The 23,185-nt window shown below is 36.9% G+C and overlaps 1 protein-coding gene across 2 annotated transcripts in view; it reads left to right on the top strand.

Annotated features, from left to right (window-relative positions):
* Positions 1–23,185, top strand: part of DECR1 (2,4-dienoyl-CoA reductase 1) — a 73,354-nt gene that overhangs the window by 16,748 nt on the left and 33,421 nt on the right. For both annotated transcript variants that reach the window (XM_007182120.3, XM_007182119.2), the window contains exons 2-5: positions 273–475; positions 2,053–2,110; positions 2,236–2,322; positions 3,357–3,504. In XM_007182120.3, the coding sequence (XP_007182182.2) occupies positions 273–475; positions 2,053–2,110; positions 2,236–2,322; positions 3,357–3,504 (496 nt within the window). The remainder of the gene's footprint in view (positions 1–272; positions 476–2,052; positions 2,111–2,235; positions 2,323–3,356; positions 3,505–23,185) is intronic.

Here is a 23,185-nt window from a genome sequence, read left to right as displayed (position 1 = left end):
AGATTAAGTAACTTGCTGAAGGTTACATGACTAGGGAGAAAATTCTGCCCTGTGTAGTCTAGCTCCAAAGCCCATGCTTTTAACCACTCTACTATGTTACTTAACATTCCAACAGAAAAAGAATAAAAATTGATTAAATACAGTACCAATATGTTTACAGTGAGTTTGTGTTGATCCAAGAATTTGATTAATATTAAAGAGTATGTTTTAAAAAATTCATATCTTTTGTGGGAATACAAGTATGCAAATTTTAATTCATTTTTTTCTTTTAGTTTTTTAGGTATGGAACAAAAATATTATATCAAAACAATGAAGATTTTCAGTCTAAATTCTTTCCACCCTTTCAAAAAGTGATGCTACCACCAAATAGTTTTCAAGGAAAAGTAGCATTCATTACTGGGGGAGGTACTGGCCTTGGTAAAGGAATGACAACTCATCTGTCCAGCCTGGGTGCACAGTGTGTGATAGCCAGCCGGTAAGTCAGTCTCAGCAAGTTGCCTCGCAAGAGTCTATTGATGAATAATTCTGTGCCACAATATTGAAAACACTATTTGCCAGAGCTGTTTGATTTGCGTCGTAATCGTCTATGAAATATCCTTTAGATTATTTAACTAAATCTCCTTGGAAAAAGTCAGTTATAATTTGTGATGATAGGGCTTCCCTTGTGGCACAGTGGTTAAGAATCCGCCTGCTAATGCAGGGGACACGGGTTCGAACCCTGGTCTGGGAAGGTCCCACATGCCGCAGAGCAACTAAGCCCGAGTGCCACACTACTGAGCCTGTGCGCTAGAGCCCGCGAGCCACAACTACTGAAGCCTGTGTGCCACAACTACTGAAGCCCGTGCACCTAGAGCCCATGCTCTGCAACCAGAGAAGCCACAGCAATGAGAAGCCCGTGCACCACAACGAAGAGTAGCCCCGGCTCGCTGCAACTGGAGAAAGTCCGTGCACAGCAATGAAGACCCAATGCAGCCAAAATAAATAAATAAATTAATTAATTAAAAAAAAAATAATTTGTGATGATAGAAATAATTGATTATGGAACTGATGATATATATATTTCACAAATTCAGTGATTGAATTTTTTCTGTATATGAAGTTAAAAAGTACTATATTGAGGCTGCTTTGTTTTCAGTGAGAGTGATTAAAATTACTGATTCAGTGGATAGTTAACCTTGTACCAGGATAATGGATATAATGCTTCCATTTTCTATAAGATGGGCAGATATTTCAAAACAGCTGTTGTGATGAATGTAGGGAGGGTGAGACCATGTGGAAAGAATTTGTTATTTAGGCATGTCCCGGTACCTTATAACTATGTAAGTCTAGAGGTTTAGAGACTGGTCAAAAAAATCTACCCCTTCTTCCAATTTTGAATAGTGTACAATTTTTAAGTAGGCTAAGTAGTAACCTGAATGACAAGTCACTATGTAATTTACAGGGGGCAAAAAGAATTTCTTTCAAATGTTGTCTTTAATGCAAATTGGCCAGAACATTTTTTTTTTCATGTTGTAATGTGTTTAAGAGTGTTAAAATATTATTTTCTTTGTAACAGTACATAATTTACATTGTTTATTTTTTTGTGTTTCTCTCAAGAGCATAAGATTCTGACTATATATAGTTGTCCAGACCCATCAATTTGATCTAAAATCTACTAACGTAGATTTTATACATAACATAGTTTTTTTATAGTTTAACATAAGCTTACATCATTCCAGGAATGTATTTTCCTTCTAAAGCAGGCTTGGGCAAGGAAATACATAGAAATGAATATAATTAAGGAAATAATTTAAAATCTATGAGTAGATATAAAATAACTGGCTTAGAAGTAATTCAAAAAACTAGTGTCACATATATGAAAATTGCTTAAATTTAACTTCTAGAAAATAAATGCATTCAAACTAACTTGTTTATAGATATAGCTTTTCTATTGTCTTAAAAATTCATGTCATTAAGCTGTAGAGTCTCTTTTTTAATTTATTAAATTAAAAAGAAAAATATAACATGAAGTTATTTCAAAACTCATGCAAAGTACGATGTGTTTATTTCTAGAAAAATTGATGCTCTGAAAGCAACTGCAGAACAAATTTCTTCTCAAACTGGAAATAAGGTACCTTAAAAACAGTTACTTAAATCAGATTTAGGAATTATAGCATGCTTAAGTAATTTACTCATGCTTATGGATTAGGAAGTCTGAAAAAATAGGGTTCTTTTTTTCTCTTTGTTGTTTTGCAGGTTCATGCAATTCAGTGTGATGTGAGGGATCCTGGTATGGTGCAAAGCACTGTGTTAGAGCTGATCAAAGTCATAGGACATCCTGATGTAAGTGTAATGGTGATGAGGCGAAAGTATGAGGCCTTTGATGTTGATATCACCTACCAAGATATATTAAGGAAATAAAATATTGATGTGAGCAAGTGCTGTGTTAAGAAGCATCTATTTTCCATCGCTAGCAAAAAGCTAGCTCTGTTTAAATCAGGGAATAGATTAGGTGGACTGCTACACCATTTCCTTTCAGGAGTACTTAAAAAATACACTTACAATCATATAGAACAAACTTGATTTCACGTTATTTAATAAGATTATGAAATAAGAGCAGTTATCCAAGAGCACAATATCTAGTTTAAATGATTCATGCTCTTTGCTTTTTTTAAATAACTTTTGGTTATCTCTGTCAGTGGAGGAGAATAATACAAACAAGAAAACCTACAAAAAAACTCCGGATTTCTTCTTGTAAGACCTGAGATATGCATGGGTATTTTGCTTTTGTTTGGTTCACATATTGGGAAGAAACCATTTCTTCCAGTAGTCTCAAAGAGAGCACTTTTCTATGTTAAAGATATTTTCAGACAGACCAATAATATATTAATATATATTGTATATATATTATATTAATATATTAATATATTGTATTATTGGTGGAATAATAATATTCCACCGATAATAAGTGGAATCTTTATTGATATTGAAGAAGCAGGTCATCAACCAAGAATTTCATTAGCTAAATTAAGCCAAAATGATACCAGAAATTAAAGGCATTTTAATGAAGATTTCTTGAAATAAAGTATAGTCACATGGTAGATATGCTTAATCTATATTTATATTTTTAATAATAGACTCTACCCTAATTTTGAGATGAGGATTAGAATTCTAAAATTTGGTAAATAATAATAGGAAATTTTCACAGGCTCAAAAAAGGTAAAACTGAACCAAATCTCATGGTATTTTTTCATAGCAGACTGTGAACTTTAGCTTTATTATATTATTTGGATTTATAAGTTTCAGAAATAAAAGCCCTTTAGGGAAAGTATTCTTCCTCATCTAAGTTTCTGTAACTTGCCTTAATCATTTATTAGATTGTGATAAACAATGCAGCAGGGAATTTTATTTCTCCCACTGAAAGACTGTCTCCTAATGCTTGGAAGACCATAACTGACATAGTTCTAAATGGCACAGCCTTTGTGACACTAGAAATTGGAAAGCAACTAATCAAAGCACAGAAAGGTATGTATATTTATTCTTTAAATGTTTATTGGATCCCTACTTGTGCAGGTCTGTGCTAAGCCCTGGGATATGTAAATACATCAATGACAGTGTCTATTCTTGTACAACTCATAATCTAGTGGGGAAGAAAGATACTTAAATAGTTACCATATGCTGTGATCTAAGCTATATTAAATGTTATGTTTCAAGTGCATTGGAAATTCAGAGAAAGAAATAACTAACTCTCCCTAGGGGTGATTATCATGTTGAGGAACAGAATGCAATTTTAGCTGAATTTTCAAAGATCTAGACATGGAGAAGGGGGAAGGAAAGGAAATGTAAATGTCCATGGGAAGAAGCTTGGTGTGGGAAAAGCAGAAGGGTTTAGGGACTGGTTACAGATGGGGAGGGAGATTAGTGGGAGATGATTATGGGAGGTGGGTTGGGTGTAATTGGGAAAGTTCCCAATACCAAAATGGGGAATTTGATGTTAATTTTGAGGAAATGGGGAATTATTTCCTTATGGCTTTTTCTTGAAGGTGTCTCATAAAGAATGTGACTTGATTAGAAAGGTTAGTGGGAACAATGTGGGGGCTAGAAAAGATTAGAGAGATCATTTAGGAGGGTCTTATTTTCCTTTTGTTAGGATAGATGGCATGGAGGATAAATTAGGAGATATTTAGAAGATAAGATCAATAGGCCTTACTGATTAGGTGAGAGAGTTTTTAGTTGGAGTGGATAGTTTAGATGATGATGACATCAATGAGAAAACTGGAAGGAGAGTAGATTCAGAATGTACTAGAACATTTTTGTTTAGAACTATAGGAACAGACTTCTTTAGAAAAGTTCATACAATATAAATAGTGAATATATTTGTAATGTATTTATGTGGGTATATACATATATGTCTAGAACCAGTGTACATTTATTCATTTAACAGAAACTTACTGATTTTTGTGTACCAGGCCCTGTGCTGCATGCCCACATGACAGGTGACTAAGACACTGTCCCTGAGCAGGTTGTGGTTGGGACTTGAAGGATGGGGGTATTTTCTCAGAGACGTTGGAGAGTATTCTGAACCAGGACAAGGAGGAAGAATCCTTGTGTTCCTTGAAGGATGTCCTCTGGGGCTTGAGGGGAATGGCATGGAGCTGACCAGTTTCCTTCTGTTGGTTCAAAGCCTTTGCCTTATTAGATTCAATTTCTTCTTCTTTACAGTGTGGATAATTCTCAAATCAGCTTGAGAAAGGATGTAGGAACAGACAGAAGGATGCTAGAGAGGCACTAGCTTTTTTTCTATGCATGTGCTAATAACTTCCATCTTTTCTCCATGCACTCATTGAAATTGAAACCCCAGGTCACTCATTCCCATTACAGCAAAGTGGATATGATTGAAATTTGGAATTTACATAATTTTTTTTTGATTTTTTTTAAAAGGGTGGATGATTGGGAAGGGAGACAGAGAAGTGTGGGCTGACTTCTCTCTCTTCTCTGTTCTAGGATCCTTCTATCTCTTCTCACTTGGCCTCTGTCTGATTTTCTCTCTCCATACCTCTTACTCATTTCTCTGTTTGTTTCTCTCTGTATGTCTGTCTGTCTCTTTCTCTCTCTCTGTCAACTCTTCACTTTTGCTTCTGTTTCTTTCTTCATCTTGGTCTCTCTCACCACTTGGTGTTTCTCTGCCTTGTCTCTTTTATTTCATCCTCTGCCCATCTGTGTTACTCTTGATTTCTCTCTGACTCTCCCTTCTTTTCTCATTATTGTCATTCATTTTAACATAGACTTTGATCTATTTTTATTCATCACATTGGTTAAAATTCTATGGGCTTCATTAAAAATACATTAGCTAAGACTTCTTAAAAGATGGAGCCAGTTTTTCTTCTTCCAAAATTCCTGTTGGTTATAGATGCTGTAACCTGACAGGGTTTTAAGGACTTCTATTAGTGAGCTGTGGAGAGTACAATGCACAGGGTCTATTCTGGTATTGGAGCGATAGTCAAGGAACTCAGGTGCTAATGACCTCTGAGGTGTGTCAAAGTGATAAATATGGAAGTCAGTTCAGGGAGCAGGCAATCTGTAATAATCTGTGATCAGAAGTATGTTAGGTGGTCTGGTATCTAGGAAGGCGGTCAAGGTAAGATATCCGGGAAGTCAGACTAGAAAATATAAGGGCACCAGCAACTAGAAGCCAGATGCTCACTTGCTGGGGATAGGAATTGGTGATGAGGTGCACTCAGAGAGGGGCTAGCAGATGACTGAAGATCAAGAGAACTGTGGCCTTAGCAGGGGCAGAGAAGCTAAAATTAGAGGGACACTGTTAAAGTATGTTTCTAGGCAACACTGATGCAAAACTAACAATTTTGAACAGATAAAAGATTTAGGAAACTCCTAAAGACCTTAGCCCAATGTGCTCTTATAGCCACAAAGGTCAGTGAATATATGGCTGATCCTTTCTGGGGAGGATTTGAAGTTATCATGCTGAGGTTCATTCATCACTAGGATGTCATGTATACATTTAAAATTTTTAGTAAATAGTGTGGAAAAGAGTACCTAATTTTATTAAAGAATTGAGAGAACTTGCAATGAGGAAAGACTAAAAGAATAATACAGAGTTTTATTTAAGAGTCTAGTCATGAAGGACATGGATAGGATAAATATTGAATTTTTCCTCAAACCCTAGAGATCACTAGAAGCAAGAGATACCTCTTGAAACTCTTTTTTTTTTAATTTTTATTTATTATTTATTTATTATGTTTATTTTTTTTTGGCTGTGTTGGGTCTTCGTTTCTGTGCGAGGGCCTTCTCCAGTTGCGGCGAGTGGGAGCCACTCTTCATCGCGGTGTGCGGGCCTCTCACTATCGCGGCCTCTCCCGTTGCGGAGCACAGGCTCCAGACGCTCAGGCTCAGCAGTTGTGGCTCACGGGCCCAGCCGCTCCGCGGCACGTGGGATCTTCCCAGACCAGGGCTCGAACCCGTGTCCCCTGCATTGGCAGGCAGACTCTCAACCACTGCGCCACCAGGGAAGCCCCTACCTCTTGAAACTCTTAAGAGGTTATTTTAACCTCTTAAAGTAGCATTATTATTTAAGTAGCATTAATAACACTTTATACCACAATAGTGCTTTGTAATTTACAAAGTATTTTCATGTACCAGTATAGAATCAGTATGAAATGCAGGATTATTGTGTACTGAAATACAGATAGATTAAAGAAAGGGTAAATCAATGCATAATGTAGCTCTAATGTATGTATTATTTTTAGTTTGCTAAATGGGAGGAAACATTTATATATAGTGAAATCCACAGATTTTCTATATATAAATTGATACAGAATTTTGATTGTTTTATAAATTTATACACTTAGGTAGCCATTACCAAACCAAGACATAGAACATTTCTATTGCCTCCAAATGTTCCCTCTTGCCAATTTCTACTTAATCCTCACTATCTATGTTTTTAGTCCATTTTTATTGAGTTGTTTCTCTTTTTATTATTTTAAAAATTCTAGATTTATTTTGTATTGAAGTAACATTGGTTTATAACATATATAAATGTTTCAAGTGTGCAGTATTTCTACTTCTACATACACTACAGTGTGTTTACCACTAAAAATTTAGTTTCCATCTATCACCATACAGTTGATCCCCTTTACCCATTCCTCCCTGCCCCTTCCCCTGGTAACCACTACTCTGTTCTCTGTATTTATGTGTGTGTTTTTGTTTCGTTTTTGCATTTATTTTGTTTGTGTGTGTGTGTTTGTTTTTTATAGTCCACATATGAGTGATATCATATGGTATTTGTCTTTTTCCATCTGACTTATTTCACTTAGCATGATACCCTCAAGGTCCATCTGTGTTGTCACAAATGGGAAAATTTTATCTTTTTATGGCTGAGTAGTATTTCTCTGTGTGTGTGTGTGTATATCACATCTTTATCCATTCAACTGTTGATGGGCACTTAGCTATTTTAATATCTTGACTATTGTAAATAATGCCATGATGAACACAGGGTTACATATATTCTGTATTCTTTGGATAAATACCCAGAAGTGGGATAGCTGGAAAATATGGTAGTTCTATTCTTAATTTTTTCAGGACTCTCTATACTGTTTTCCATAGTGGCTACACCAGTTTATATTCCCACTAACAGTTTACTAGGGTTCCCTTTATTCTGTATCCTCACCAACATCTGTTATTTATGGTCTTTTTGATGATAGCCATTCTGACAGTTATGAGGTGCTATCTCATTGTGGTTTTGATTTACATTTACCTGATGATTAGCAATGTTGAGCATCTTTTCATGTGCCTGATGGCCATCTATAAGTCTTCTTTGGAAAAATGTTTATTCAGCTCCTCTGCCCATTTTTTAAATGGTTTTTTTGTTGTTGTTGTTGAGCTGTATGAGTTCTTTATATATTTTGGATGTTAACCTCTTATCAAATGTATCATTTGCACGTATCTTCTTCCATTCAATAGGTTGTATTTTCATTTTGTTGATGGTTTCCTTTGCTGTGCAGAAGCTTTTTAGTTTGATGTAGTCCCATTTGTTTATTTTTGCTTTAGTTTCCCTTGCCTGAGGAGACATATCTAGAAAGATTGCTAAGACTGATGTTAAAGAGCTTACTGCCTATTTTCTTCTAGGAATTTTGTGGTTTCAGGTCTTAGATTCAATCTTTAATCCATTTTGAGTTGATTTTTATGTATGGTGTGAGATAGTGGTCTAGTTTCATTTTTTTGTCAGTAGCTGTCCAGTTTTCCCAACACCAAGTACTGGAGAGATTATCCTCTCTCCATTGTATGTTCTTTGCTTCTTTGTCACATATTAATTGTCTGTATATACATGGGATTATTTCTGGGCCCTACTTTCTTTTCCTTTGATCTGTGTATCTTTTTCTTTCATTCCATGCTGTTCTGATTACTATAGCTTTGTAATTTAGTTTGAAATCGGGAGTGTGATACCTCCAGCTTTGTTCTCTGTTCTCAGGAGTGTGTTGGCTATTTGCTGTATTTTGTGGTTCAATATAAATTTTAGATTTTTTTGGTTCTATTTTCATGAAAAAAGTCCTTGGGAATTTGATAAGGATTGCATTGAATCTATAGATTGCTTTAGGTAATAAGGACATTTTAACAAAGTTAATTCTTCCAACCCATGAGCCCAGAATATCTTTTCACTTATTTGTGTCTTCTTCAATTTCTTTCAACAATGTCTTATAGTTTTCAGTGTATGAGTCTTTTACCTCCTTGGTTAAATTTATTCCTAGATATTTTATTCTTTTTTTGGTGATTGTAAATGGGATTGTTTTTTAAATTTGTCTTTCTGCTAGCTCACTGTTGGTGTATAGAAACACAGCTGATTTTTTCTATGTTGATTTTGTACCTTTCAACTTTACTGTATTTCTTTACTATTTCTAATACTATTTGGGGGAGTCTTTAGGGTTTTCTATATATGAAATCTTATCATTCACAAATAGTGACAATTTTTCTTCTTCCTTTCTAATTTAAATGCCTTTGATTTCTTTTTCTTGCCTAATTGCTCTGGCTGGGGCTTCCAATACTATGTTGAATAAGAGTGACAAGAGTGGTTATTCTTTCCTTGTTCCTGATTTTAGAAGGATAGTTTTCAGTTTTTCCCCATTGAGTATGATGTTAGCTGTGGGCTTGTCATGTATGGCCTTTATTGTGTTGCGGTATGTTCCTTCTATACCAACTTTATTGAGAGTTTTATCATAAATGGGTGTTTAATCTTTTCAAATGCTTTTTCTTATTCTATTGAGATGATCATATGGTGTTTTAAAATTAACTTTATTGAGGTATAATTGATGTATAAAAACCGTACATATTTAATGTATACATTTGTGTATACCCATGAAACCACCATCCAATCAAGGTAATAAAACATATCCATCACCTCCGTGAGGTTTCTCATGTCCTTCTTCTGTGTGTGTGTGTGTGTTAAGAGCACTTATGTGAGAACTACTATCCTAATAAAACATTTTAAGTGCACAATACAGTATTGCTAAATTTAGGCACGATTTTGTACCTAAAGAGATTTTGCAGATCTAGAACTTATTCACCTTGCATAACTGAAACTTTATAGTCATTGAACAACCCCCATTTCCCCTTCCCACCAGGCCCTGGCAGCCACCATTCTACCTTCTGCTTCTATGAGTTTTACCTCTTTAGATACCTTATATAAGTGTAATCATGCAATATTTGTCCTTCTGTGATGGGCTTATTTCACTTAGCATAATGTCCTTCAGGTTCATCCATGTTGTTGCACATGACAATTTCTATTAAGGCTTAATAATATTCCATTGTATATGTATACCAAATTTTCTTTTTTTCTTTATCTGTCGATGGGCCTTTGGGTTGTTTCCATATATTTGCTATTGTGAATAATGCTGCAATGAACATGGGAGTGCAGATACCATTTCCAGGTCTTGATATCAGTTCTTTTGGATATATACCCAGAAGTGAGATTGCTGGATCATAAAGGTAGTTTTATTTTTAATTTTTTGAGGAGCCTCCATACTGTTTTCCATAGTGGTTGCACCATTTCACATTTACACAATGGTTGCACATTCACCATTAACAGTGTACAAGGTTTCCATTTTCTCCATATCCTTGCCAACATGTATCTTTTTTTTTTTCAAATAATATCTTTCCTAACAGGTGTGAGGTGATATCTTATTGTGGTTTTGATTTGCATTTTCCTGATGATTAGTGAAGTAGAGCACCTTTTCATGTACCTGTTGGCCATCTGTATATCTTCTTTAGAGACATGTCTATTCAAGTCTTTTGCCTATTTTTTAACCTGGCCATTTGTTTTTCGCTGTTGAGGTGTTGGAGTTCCTTATAGAATTTGGATATTAACCTCTTACCAGATATGTAATTTGCAGATATTTTCTCCCATGCTATAGGTTGCCTTTTTTATTCTGTTGATTGTTTCTGTTGCTGTGCAGAAGCTTTTTAGTTTGATGTAGTCCCACTTGTCTATTTTGGCTTCTGTTACCTGTTTCCACATACATCCTTGAAAAAAGAACAAAAATTTTATTCTTCTGTGTAACACCATACCATTATTTTACCTAAGAAAACTAATAATTCCACAATGTTTTATTATCCAGTTCATATTCAAATTTCACCAAATGTCTCCACAAAATATTTTTTTTTAATTGAAGTATAGTTGATATATAATATTGTATGTTACAGGTGTGCAATATAGAGATTTACAAGTTTTAAAAGTTACATTCCATTATAGTTATTATAAAATATTGTCTGTATTCCCTGTGTTGTACAGTATATCCTTATAGCTTATTTTATACATAATAGTTTGGACCTCTTAATTGTCTCCCCTAAATTGCCCCTCCCCACCCCCCTCTCTCCACTGGTAACCACTAGTTTGTTCTCTATATCTGTGAGTCTGTTTCTTTCTTGTTATATTCACTAGTTTGTTGTATTTTTTAGATTTTCCATGTAAGTGATAACATACAGTATTTGTCTTTCTCTGACTTATTTCACTCAGCATAATACCCTCCAAGTCCATCCATCTTGTTACAAATGGCAAATTTCATTCCTTTTTTTATGGGTGAATAGTGTTCCATATATACACATATATATATATATGTTCCATATATATTTTACGTATATATATATATATAAAACATCTTTTTTTTTTATTGGAGTATAATTGCTTTACAATGTTGTGTTAGTTTCTGCTGTACAATGAAGTGAATCAGCTACATGTATACCTATATGCCCTCCCTCTTGGACCTCCCTTCCACCCCCCAACCCACCCATCTAGGTCATCACAGAGCACTGAGCTGAGTTCCCTGTGCTTTATAGCAGGTTCCCACTAGCTATCTATTTTACACGTGGTAGTGTATATATGTGAATCCTAATCTCCCAATTCGTCCCACCCTCCCCTTCCCCCCACTGTGTCCACATGTCTGTTCTCTACATCTGTGTCTCTATTCCTGCCCTGGAAGTAGGTTCATCTGTAACATTTTTCAAGATTCCACAATATGTGTTAATATACAATATTTGATTTTCTCTTTCTGACTTACTTCACTCTGTATGACAGACTCTACATCCATCCACATCTCTACAAATGACCCAATTTCGTTCCTTTTTATGGCTGAGTAATACTCCATCATACACATGTACCACATCTTCTTTATCCATTCATCTGTTGTTGGAGATTTAGGTTGTTTCCATGTCCTGGCTATTGTAAATAGTGCTGCAATGAACATGGGGTACATGTGTCCTTTTGACTTATGGTTTTCTCACAGTATATGCCCAGTAGTGGGATTGCTGGGTCATATGGTGATTCTATTTTTAGTTTTTTAAGAAACCTCCATACTGTTCTCCACAGTGGCTGTATCAATTTACATTCTGAGTGCAAGAGGGTTCCCTTTTCTCCACACCCTCTCCAGCATTTATTATTTGTAGATTTTTTCATGGTGGCCATTCTGACTGGTGTGAGGTGATACCTCACTGTAGTTTTGATTTGCATTTCTATAATAATCAGTGATGTTGAGCATCCTTTCATGTGTCTCTTGGCCATCTGTATGTCTTCTTTGAGAGATGAAATTTAGGTCTTCCACCCATTTTTTTGATTGGGTTGTTTGTTTTTATGATATTGAGCTCCATGAGCTGTTTGTATATTTTGGAGATTAATCCTTTGTCCATTGCTTCGTTTGCAAATATTTTCTCCCATTCTGAGGGTTGTCTTTTCGTCTTGTTTACAGTTTCCTTTGCTGTGCAAAAGATTTTAAGTTTAATTAGGTCCCCTTTGTTTATTTTTGTTTTTATATTCATTCATTACTCTAGGAGGTGGGTCATAAAAGATCTTGCTGTGGTTTATGTCAAAGAGTGTTTTTCCTATGTTTTCCTATCAGAGTTTTATAGTGTCCAGTCTTACATTTAGGTCTTTAATCCATTTTGAGTTTATTTTTGTGTATAGTGTTAGGGAGAGTTCAAATTTCATTCTTTTACATGTACCTGTGCAGTTTTCCCAGCACCACTTATTGAAGAAACTGTCTTTTCTCCATTGTATATTCTTGCCTCCTTCGTCATAGATTAGGTGACCATAGGTGAGTGGGTTTATCTCTGGGCTTTTTATCCTGTACCATTGAGCTATATTTCTATTTTTGTGCCAGTACCATACTGTCTTGATTACTGTAGCTTTGTAGTATAGTCTGAAGTCAGGGAGCCTGATTCCTCCAGCTCCGTTTTTCTTTCTCAAGATTGCTTTGGCTCTTCGGGGTCTTTTGTGTTTCCATATAAATTGTAAAATTTTTTGTTCTAATTCTGTGAGGAATGCCATTGGTAATTTGATAGGGATTGCATTGACTCTGTAGATTGCTTTGGGTAATATAGTCATTTTCACAATATTGGTTCTTCGAATCCAAGAACATGGTATATCTCTCCATCTGTTTGTGTCATCTTTGATTTCTTTCATCAGTGTTTTATAGTCTTCTGAGTACAGGTCTTTTGCCTCCTTAGGTTTATTCCTAGGTATTTTATTAGTTTTGTTGCAATGATAAATGGGATTGTTTCCTTTATTTCTCTTTCTGATCTTTCATTGTTAGTGTATAAGAATGCCAAGAGATTTCTGTGAATTAATTTTGTATCCTGCAACTTTACCAAATTCATTGATTAGCTCTAGTAGTTTTCTGGTGGCTTCTGCAGGATTTTCTATGTGTAGTATCATGTCATCTGCAAACAGTGACAGTTTTACTTCTTCTCTTCCAATTTGGAGTCCTTTTATTTCTTTTTCTTCTCTGATTGCTGTGGCTAGGACTTCCAAAACTATATTGCATAAGAGTGGTGAGAGTGGACATCCTTGTCTTGTTACTGATCTTAGAGGAAATGCTTTTAGTTTTTCACCATTGAGAATCATGTTTCCTGTGGGTTTGTCATATATGGCCTTTATTATGTTGAGTTAGGTTCCCTCTCTGCCCCCTTTCTGGAGAGTTTTTATCATAAATGTGTGTTGAATTTTGTCAAAAGCTTTTTCTGCATCTATTGAGATGATCATATGGCTTTTATTCTGTAGTTTGTTAATATGGTGCATCACATTGATTGATTTGCATATATTGAAGAATCTTTGCATTCCTGGGACAAATCCCACTTGATCATAGTATATGATCTTTTTAATGTGTTGTTGGATTCTGTTTGCAAGTATTTCATTGAGGATTTTTGTATCTATGTTCATCAGTGATATTGGTCTGTAATTTTCTTTTTTTGTGATATCTTTGTCTGGTTTTAATATCAGGGTGATGGTGGCCTGGTAGAACGAATTTGGGAGTGTTCCTCACTCTGCAGTTTTTTGGAAGAGTTTGAGAAGGATGGGTGTTAGCTTTTCTCTAATTGTTTGATGGAATTCGCCTGTGAAGCCATCTGGTCCTTGACTTTTGTTTGTTAGAAGATTGTTAATTACAGTTTCAATTTCATTACTTGTGATTGTTCCTTTTATATTTTCTAATTCTTCCTGGTTCAATCTTGGAAAGTTGTACCTTTCCACGAATTTGACCATTCCTTCCAGATTGTCCATTTATTGGCATATAGTTGCTTGTAGTAGTTTCTTATGATCCTTTGTATTTCTGCAGTTTCAATTGTAATTTCTCCTTTTTTATTTCTATTTTATTGATTTGAGTCCTCTCCCTTTTTTTCTTCATGAGCCTGGCTAAAGGTTTATCAATTTTGTTTATCTTCTCCAAGAATCAACTTTTAGTTTTAGTGATCTTTGGTATTGTTTTCTTCATTTCTATTTCATTTATTTCTTCTCTGGTCTTTATGATTTCTTTCCTTCTACTGACTTCGGGTTTTCTTTGTTCTTCTTTCTCTAGTTGCTTTAGGTGTAAGGTTACATTGTTTTTTTGATATTTTTCTTGTTCCTTAAGGTGAGATTGTATCGCTATAAATTTCCCTTTTAGTACTGCTTTTGCTGCATCCCATAGGTTTTGGATCATTGTGTTTTCGTTGTTGTTTGTTTCTATGTATTTTTTGTTTTCTTTTTATTTCTTCAGTGATCTCTTGGTTATTTAGCAATGTACTATTTAGCCTCCATGTGTTTGTGTTTTTTTCCATTTTTTTCCCTGTAATTCATTTAGGATCTCATAGCGTTGTGGTTCGAAAAGATGCTTGATACGATTTCAGTTTCCTTAAATTTTCCAAGGCTTGATTTGAGACCCAAGATGTGATCTGTCCTGGAGAATGTTTCGTGTGCACTTGAGGAGAAAGTGTATTCTTCCACTTTTGGGTGGAATGTCCTATAAATATCCATTAAATCTACCTGGTCTATAGTGTCACTTAAAGCTTTTGTTTCTTTATTAATTTTCTGTCTGGATGATCTGTCCATTGGTGTAAGTGGGGTGTTAAAGTCCCCCACTAGTATTGTGTTACATCAATTTCTGGCTGTTAGCATTTGCCTTATATGTTGAGGTGCTCCTATGTTGGGTGCATATATATTTATAATTGTTATATCTTCTTCTTGGATTGATCCCATGACCATTATGTAGTGTCCTTCCCTATCTCTTGTAACAGTCTTTATATTTTATCTGATATGAGTATTGCCACTCCAGCTTTCTTTTAATTTCCATTTGTGTGGAATATCTTTTTCTATCCCCTCACTTTCAGTCTGTATGTGTCCCTAGGTCTGAAGTGGGTCTCTTGTAGACAGCATACATATGGGTCTTGCTTTTGTATCCATTCAGCTAGTCTATGTCTTTTGGTCGGAGTATTTAATCTATTTATATTTAAGGTAATTATCGATATATATGTTCCCATTACCATTTTCTTAATTGTTTTGAGTTTGTTCTTGTTGATCTTTTTCTTTTCTTGTGTTTCCCGCCTACAGAAGTTCCTTTAGCATTTTTTGTAAGGTTGGTTTTTGTGGTGCTGAATTCTCTTAACTTTTGCTTGTGTGTAAAGCTTTTGATTTTTCTGTCGAATCTGAATGAGATCCCTGCTGGGTAGAGTAATCTTGGTGTAGGTTTTTCCCTTTCATCAAGTATATCCTGCCACTCCCTTCTGGCTTGCAGAGTTTCTGCTGAAATATCAGCTGATAACCTTATGGGGTTTCTGTTGTATGTTATTTTTTGCTTTTCCCTTGCTGCTTTTAATATTTTTTTAATTTAATTTTTGTTATTTTGATTAATATGTGTCTTGGTGTGTTTTTCCTTGGGTTTATCCTGTATGGAACTCTCTGCTCTTCCTGGACTTGGGTGGCTATTTCCTTTCCCATGTTAGGGAAGTTTTCAACTCTCTTTGAATATTTTCTCAGACCCTTTCTCTTTCTCTTCCTCTTCTGGGACCCCTATAATTTGAATGTTGGTGTGTTTAGTGTTGTCCCAGAGGTCTCTGAGACTATCCTCAATTCTTTTCATTCTTTTTTCTTTATTCTGCCTCTCGGCAGTTATTTCCACCATTTTATCTTCCAGCTCACTTATTCATTCTTCTTTCTCAGTTATTCTGCTATTGATTCCTTCTAGTGTAGTTTTCATTTTATTTATTGTGCTGTACATCACTGTTTGTTTGTTCCTTATTTCTTCCAGGTCCTTGTTAAACATTTCTTGTATTTTCTCAATCTGTGCCTCCCTTCTATTTCCAAGATTATGGATCATCTTTACTATCATTACTCTGAATTACTTTTTAGGTGGGTTACATATTTCCTCTTCATTTATTTGGTCTTGTAGGTTTTTACCTTGCTCCTTCGTCTGTAACATATTTTTTTGTCATCTTATTTTTTTGTTGGGTGGGAGTGTGTTCCTGTCTTAATGGTTGTTTGGCCTGACACTTCCAGCACTGGAGATTGCAGGCAGTTGGGTAGAGCCAGGTTTTGGTGCCGAGATGAGGACCTCTGGGAGACCTCACTCCAATTAATATTCACTGGGGTCTGAGGTTCTTTGTTAGTCCAGAGGTTCGGACTCAGCGCTCCCTCCACAGGAGCTCAGTCCCGACCCCTGGCCCATGAACTGATTCTGCAAGTGATGTGGTGTGACAAGAAAAAAAAAAAGGAGCAGAACAATGACAAGGAGTAAAAAAGAAAATAAAAATTGAAAACTAACAGGTATATTAGAAAAATTAAAAATATAAATGAAACAGCAACCAGAAGGTAAAACATAACCCCAGTAGCAAAAAAAAAAAAAAAAAAAGGCCGGAAAGGGCCTTGGATGTGGGGTGCAGAGCTTAGCTGGGGCGGGGCTTAGCTGGAGGCGGGCTTTAGGCTGAGGCAGAGCCTGTGTTCAGGACCTATGCTGCTGGAGAAGGCCCTGGGGGTTGGGGGCGGGGGTTAGGCTCAGCGGGGCTCGAGGGGCCCTTGGGGTACCTCCAGCCTTGGAGGGTGGAGTGCCAGGCCCAGCACCCCAGCAGTTTCCATGAGGTCGGAGCTGGCAGGGAAATGCTAGCTGTGTTCCCTCCGATTCTCCAATCCTGAGGGTCCCTCCCTGTTCATGTCTACTCTTCCTCCCCCGTCTTCCACACCCACAGAACCCACATGGCTGGAGGGGGCCTCAGAGGGCAGAGATCCAGGCTCAGGACCCCAGTTGGCTCCCAGGGGCTTGAGTGGGTGGGGGAAATGCTAGCTGTGTTCCCCCCGGATCCTCCAACCCTGGGGGTCCCTCCCAGCTCACCTCTACTCTTCCTCCCCCCTACCTCCCATGTTCCCATGACCCATACACCAGAGGGGGCTCTGGAGGGCAGAGGACCAGGCCCCGGACCTCAGCAGTCTCCCTAGGGCCTGAGTGGGTGGGGGAAATGCTAACCTCTGAACCCCTGAGGGTCTCCCCCCACCCCGGTCCCCATTGGTTCGTTCATGGTTTGTGGGCCTCTCCAAGAGTGGGAATCCCTCCCCTTCCCCAGCCACCCCTCAGGCGTGCCAGTCCCATCTGACCTCCACTTCTCCCCCCTCGTTCCCCACCATGTCCTACCCTGTTGCTCGGGGGTTCCTCCCGTCCCTTTGGGTATTGAGGTCCCCCACCAGCATCTGGTAGGTGCCCTAGTTGTGAGGACATGTGAACTCTGTGTCCTCCTACTCTGCCATCTTGACTCCGCCCTGTTTATATCGCATCTTCTTAATCCATTCATCTGTTGATGGATATTTAGGTTGCTTCTGTATCTTGACAATTGTAGATAATACTACTTACAAATAAATGTAAGATGTTAGGGGAAAACCAGAATGAACTTTTTGGCCAGCCCAGTACAATGAACATTGCAGTGCATGTATCTTTGCAAATTAGTGTTTTTTGGATGTATACCCAGGAGTGAAGTTGCTGGGTCATATGGTAGTTCTATTTTTTTTTTTTTTTTGAGAGACCTCTGTACTGTTTTCCACAGTGACTGCACCAATTTACATTCCCACCAACAATGTACAAGGGTTCCCTTTTCTCCACATCCTCGTCAACGTGTGTTATTTGTGTTCTTTTTCATGATGGCCATCCTGACAGGTGTGAGGTACTATGTTATTGTGGTTTTGATTTGCATTTTCCTGATGATTAGTGATGTTGAGCATCTTTTCACATGCCTGTTGGCTATCTGCATGTCCACTTTGGAAAAATGTCTATTCAGGTCTTCTGCCCATTTTTAAATCAGGTTGTTTGTTTTTTTGATGTTGAGTAGTATGGTCATCTTAACAATATTAATCATTCCAATCCAATAACCTGGTATATCTTTCCATCTGTTTGTGTCATCTTCAGTTTCTTTCATTAGTGTCACAGTTTTCTGAGTACATGTCTTTTACTTCCTTAGATAGGTTTATTCCTAGGTATTTACTCTTTTTGATGTGCTGGTAAACAGGATTGTTTCCTTAGTTTCTCTTTCTGATAGTTTGTTGTTAGTGTACAGAGATGCAACAGATTTCTGTATATTAATTTTGTATCCTGCAACTTTACCGAATTCATTGATGAGTAATTTTTTGGTGTGTTCTGAGGATTTTCTATTTATCTTATAATCTGCAAGCAGTGACAGTTTTGCTTCTTCCTTTCCAATTTGGATTCCTTTTATTTCTTTTTCTTTTCTGATTGCTGTGGCTAGGACTTCCACTATTATGCTGAATAAAAGTGGCAAGGGTGGGCATCCTTGTCTTGTTCCTGACCTTAGAGGAAATGCTTTCAGCTTTTCACCATTGAGTATGATGTTAGTTGTGGGTTTGTCATATTGGGTCTTTATTATGCTGAGGTATGTTCCCTCTATGTCCACTTTCTGGAGAGTTTTTTTTTTTTTTTATCATAAATGGATGTTGAATTTTGTCAAAAGCTTTTTCTGCACCTGATTGAGATGATCATGTTTTTTATCCTTCATTTTGTTAATATGGCATATTACATTGATTTGTGATCTTGAACCATCCTTGTATCCCTGGGATAAATTGCACTTGATCATGGTGTATGATCCTTTTAATGTATTGTTGTATTTGGTTTGCTAATATTTTATTGAGGATTTTTGGATCTGTTTTCATCAGGAATATTGACCTGTAATTTTCTTTTTTTTCTTTTAATTTTATTTATTTATTTTTGGCTGTGTTGGGTCTTCGTTGCTATGTGCAGGCTTTCTCTAGTTGCGGTGAGTGGGGGCTACTCTTTGTTGTGGTGCGCGGGCTTCTCATTGCGGTGGCTTCTCTTGTTGCAGAGCACGGGCCTTAGGCACACGGGCTTCAGTAGTTGTGGCTCACAGGCCCTAGTGCACAGGCTCAGTAGTTGTGGTGCATGGGCTTAGCTGTTCTGCAGCATGTGGGATCTTCCCGGACCAGGGCTTGAACCCATGTCCCCTGCAGTGGCAGGCGGATTCTTAACCACTGCACCACCAGGGATGCCCCTGTAATTTTCTTTTTTGTTGTTGTCAGGATGATGATGGCTTCATAGAAATGAGTTAGGAAGTGTTCCCTCCTCTTCAAATTTTTGAAAGCTTTTTAGAAGAATAGGTATTAATAGATATTAAATGTTTGGTAGAATTCACCTGTGAAGACATCTGGTCCTCTACTTTTGTTTTTTGGGAGGTTTTTGAATACTGTTTCAATCTCTGTACTAGTGATCAGTCTATTCAGATGTTCTGTTTCTTCATGATTCAGTCTTGGAAGGTTGTATGATTCTATGAATTTATCTGTTTCTTCTCAGCTGTCTGATTTGTTGGCATATAGCTGTTCATAATATGTTTTTATAATTCTTTGTATTTCTGTTGTGTCTCTTGTTATTTCTCCTCTTTTGTTGCTGATTTTATTTATTAGAGCCCTCTCTTTTTCTTGTGGGTCTAGCTAAAGCTTTGTCAATTTTGTTTGTCCTTTTGAAGAAACAGATTTTAGTTTTATTGATATGTTCTTTTGTCTTTTTAGTCTCTATTTCATTTATTTCTGCTCCATCTTTACTATATTCTTTCTTTTTTTTTTATTTTATTTTATTTTTATTTATTTATGACTGTGTTGGGTCTCTTAGTTTTCGTGTGAGGGCTTTCTCTAGTTGCGGCAAGCGGGGGCCACTCTTCATCGCGGTGCGGGGGCCGCTCTTCATCGCGGTGCGCGGGCCTTTCACTATCGCGGCCCCTCCCGTTGCGGGGCACAGGCTCCAGAGGCGCAGGCTCAGTAGTTGTGGCTCACGGGCCCAATTGCTCCGCGGCATGTGGGATCTTCCCAGACCAGGGCTCGAACCCGTGTCCCCTGCATTGGCAGGCAGACTCTCAGCCACTGCGCCACCAGGGAAGCCCTATATTCTTTCTTTTACAGACTTTGGGCTTTGTTCTTCTCTTTCTAATTCCTTTAGGTGTAAGTTTATTTATTTGAGATTTTTCTTGTTTCTTGTGGTAGGCCTGTATTAGCATAAACTTCCCTCTTAGTATTGCTTTTGCTGCATCCCATAAATTTTGGTATGTTGTGTTTCCATTTTCATTTGTCTTCAGATAATTTTTGATTTCTCCTTTGGTTTCTTTATTGAACCAATAGTTGTTCAGTAGCATGTTGTTCATTCTGCACATATTCGTGATTTTTCCAGCTTTCTTCTTGTAGTTGATTTCTAGTGTTATACCATTGTGGTTGAAAAAGATGCTTGATATGATTTCAGATTTCTTAAATTTTTTGAGACTTGTTTCGTGTCTCAACATATGGTCTATCCTTGAGAAAATTCCATGTGCACTTGAGAAGAATGTGTTTTCTGCTACATTTAGATGGAATGTTCTTTACAAATCTATCAAATTCATATGGTATACTCTCACATTTAAGGTCACTGTTTCCTTGTTGACTTTCTGTCTGGATGATCTATCCATCAATGTAAGTGGAGTGTTAAAGTCCCCTACTATTATTGTGTTGCTGTCAATTTCTTCCTTTAGGTCTGTTAATAATTGTTTCATATATTTTGGTACTCCTATGTTAGGTGCACATATATTAATCACTATGTCTTTTTGATAAATTGTCCTCTTAATTATTATATACTCTCCATTTTTGTCTGTTACCTTTTCTATTTGATGTCTATTTTGTCTGATATAAGTATAGCTATATCCACTTTCTGCCAGCGTTGAGTAGATGTTCTGTGTGAATCGCTCCACTTGTACATGTGTTTTGGTGTTTTTGTGGGAGGAGTAGAGCTTCAAATCCTACTCCTCTGCTATCTTTTTTTGTTTGTTTGTTCCCAAACAAGATGGCGGAGCCATCTTGATCACTCCCCTATACCCACTTTCTTTTGGCTACTATTTGCTTGGAGTATTATCTTCTATTGCTTCACTTTTAGCCTACATTTGTCTTTAGAGCTGAGATGAGTCTCCTGGAGGCAGCGTATATTTGGGTCTTGTTTTTTAATTCATCTAATTCTGTGTCTTTTGATTAGTGAATTCAATCCATTTATATTTAGGGTGATTATTGTTAAATGAGGACTGCCATTTTATCTCCTGTTTTCTGCTTGTTCTGTATCTCCATTGTTTCATTTTCTTTGTGTTTCTGTCTGCTTTTTTGGTTTGGTGGTTTTCTAGATATTTTACTCAGTTTCCTCTTTTTTATGTTTTGTGTCTCTGCTCTAGATTTATGTATTGTGGTTCCATGGGGTTTGTATAAAATGTCTCATAGAGAAAATTGTCCTTTTTCTGATGATAGCATCATATCTTTATTTACCTATATGGGTTCCATCCCTTACCTCTTCACTTTTGTGTTTTTGTTGTCGCAACTTACCCCTTTTTATGTTGTGAGTTTGTTACCAAATTGAAGTAGCTATATTTTTCTGCTTTTGTTCCCTTTTAACTTTAAAAAAAATCTATTTATTTATTTATTTATTTTTGGCTGCTTTGGGTCTTTATTGCTGCACGTGGGCTTTCTCTAGTTGTGGTGAGTGGGGGCTACTCTTTGTTGTGGTGTTCAGGCTTCTCATTGTGGTGGCTTCTCTTGTTGTGGAGCACAGGCTCTAGGCATGCAGGCTTCAGTAGTTGTGGCTCGAGGGCTTAGTTGCTCTGCGGCATGTGGGATCTTCCCGGACCAGGGTTTGAACCTGTGTCCCCTGCATTGGCAGGCGGATTCTCAACCACTGCGCCACCATGGAAGTCCCCCTTTTAACTTTTATGCAATAATAGAGTGTTTAAAAGACCTGTTCTGTAAGTTTGTTATGTACAACATGATTAATATAATTAACACTGCTGTATGCTATATATGAAAGTTAGAGTAAATCCTAAGTGTTCTCATCACAAGGAAAAAACTTTCTTTTATTTTGTATCTGTATGAAGTGATCATTGTTCACTAAACTTATTGTGGTAATCATTTCATGATGTATGTAAGATTGTTATGTTGTACACCTTAAACTTATATAGTGCTTGCTGTATGTCAACTTTATCTCAATAAAACTGAAAAAAAAACCCTATTCTGATAAAGAGTTGCAATTTTCCGATTACGTCTTTTCTATTTATCATCTTACTCAATGTTTTTTGTACTTTTGCCTTTTTGTTTCTAGTAGAAGTGATGCCTTCAACATTTTTTGTAAGGCAGGTCTAGTGTTGATGAACCCCCTCAGCTTTTGTTTGTCTGAGAAAGTCTTTATTTCTCCTTCATATCTTAATGATGACTTTTCTGGATAGAATATTCTTTGGTGACAGTTTTTATCTTTCAGGACTTTGAGGGTGTCTTTCCTTTTCTTCCTGGCCTGTAGAGTTTCTGTTGAGAAATCTGCTGATAGCCTCACGGGTATTCCTTTGTAGGTTACCATTCTTTTTTCCCTGGCTGCCTTTAAAATTCTTTGTCATTGACTTTTGACAATTTTAATAAAATGTATCTTGGGGAAGGTCTTCTTTCATTTAGGTAATTAGCTGTTCTCTTAGCTTCATGGACTTGTATATCCAGTTCCTTCCCCAAGTTTGGGAAGTTATCAGCTTTTCTTCCTCCCTCTCCTCCCTCCCTCCCTCCCTCCCTCCCTCCCTCCCTCTCTCTCTCTTTCTTTCCTTTCTTTCTCTTTCTTTCTTTTTCTTTCTTTCTTTCCTTCCTTCCTTCCTTCCTTCCTTCTTTCTTTCTTTCTTTGATTCTTTTGATGTGGACCATTTTTAAAGTCTTTACTGAACTTGTTACAATATTGCTCCTATTTTATGTTTTGGTTTTTTGGCCACAAGGCATGTGGGATCTTAGCTCCCCCACCAGGGATCAGAGCCACATACTCTGCATTTGAAGGCAAAGTCTTTACCACTGGACCACCAGGGAAGTCCCTTATTTCTTTAAATAAATGCTCTGCTTCCTTCTTTCTCTCTCCTCTTGCTG

Source organism: Balaenoptera acutorostrata, chromosome 17 (genome assembly GCF_949987535.1).
Source record: "Balaenoptera acutorostrata chromosome 17, mBalAcu1.1, whole genome shotgun sequence".
Taxonomy (NCBI): Eukaryota; Metazoa; Chordata; class Mammalia; order Artiodactyla; family Balaenopteridae; genus Balaenoptera; species Balaenoptera acutorostrata.
This window is presented reverse-complemented; position numbering and strand designations above follow the sequence as displayed.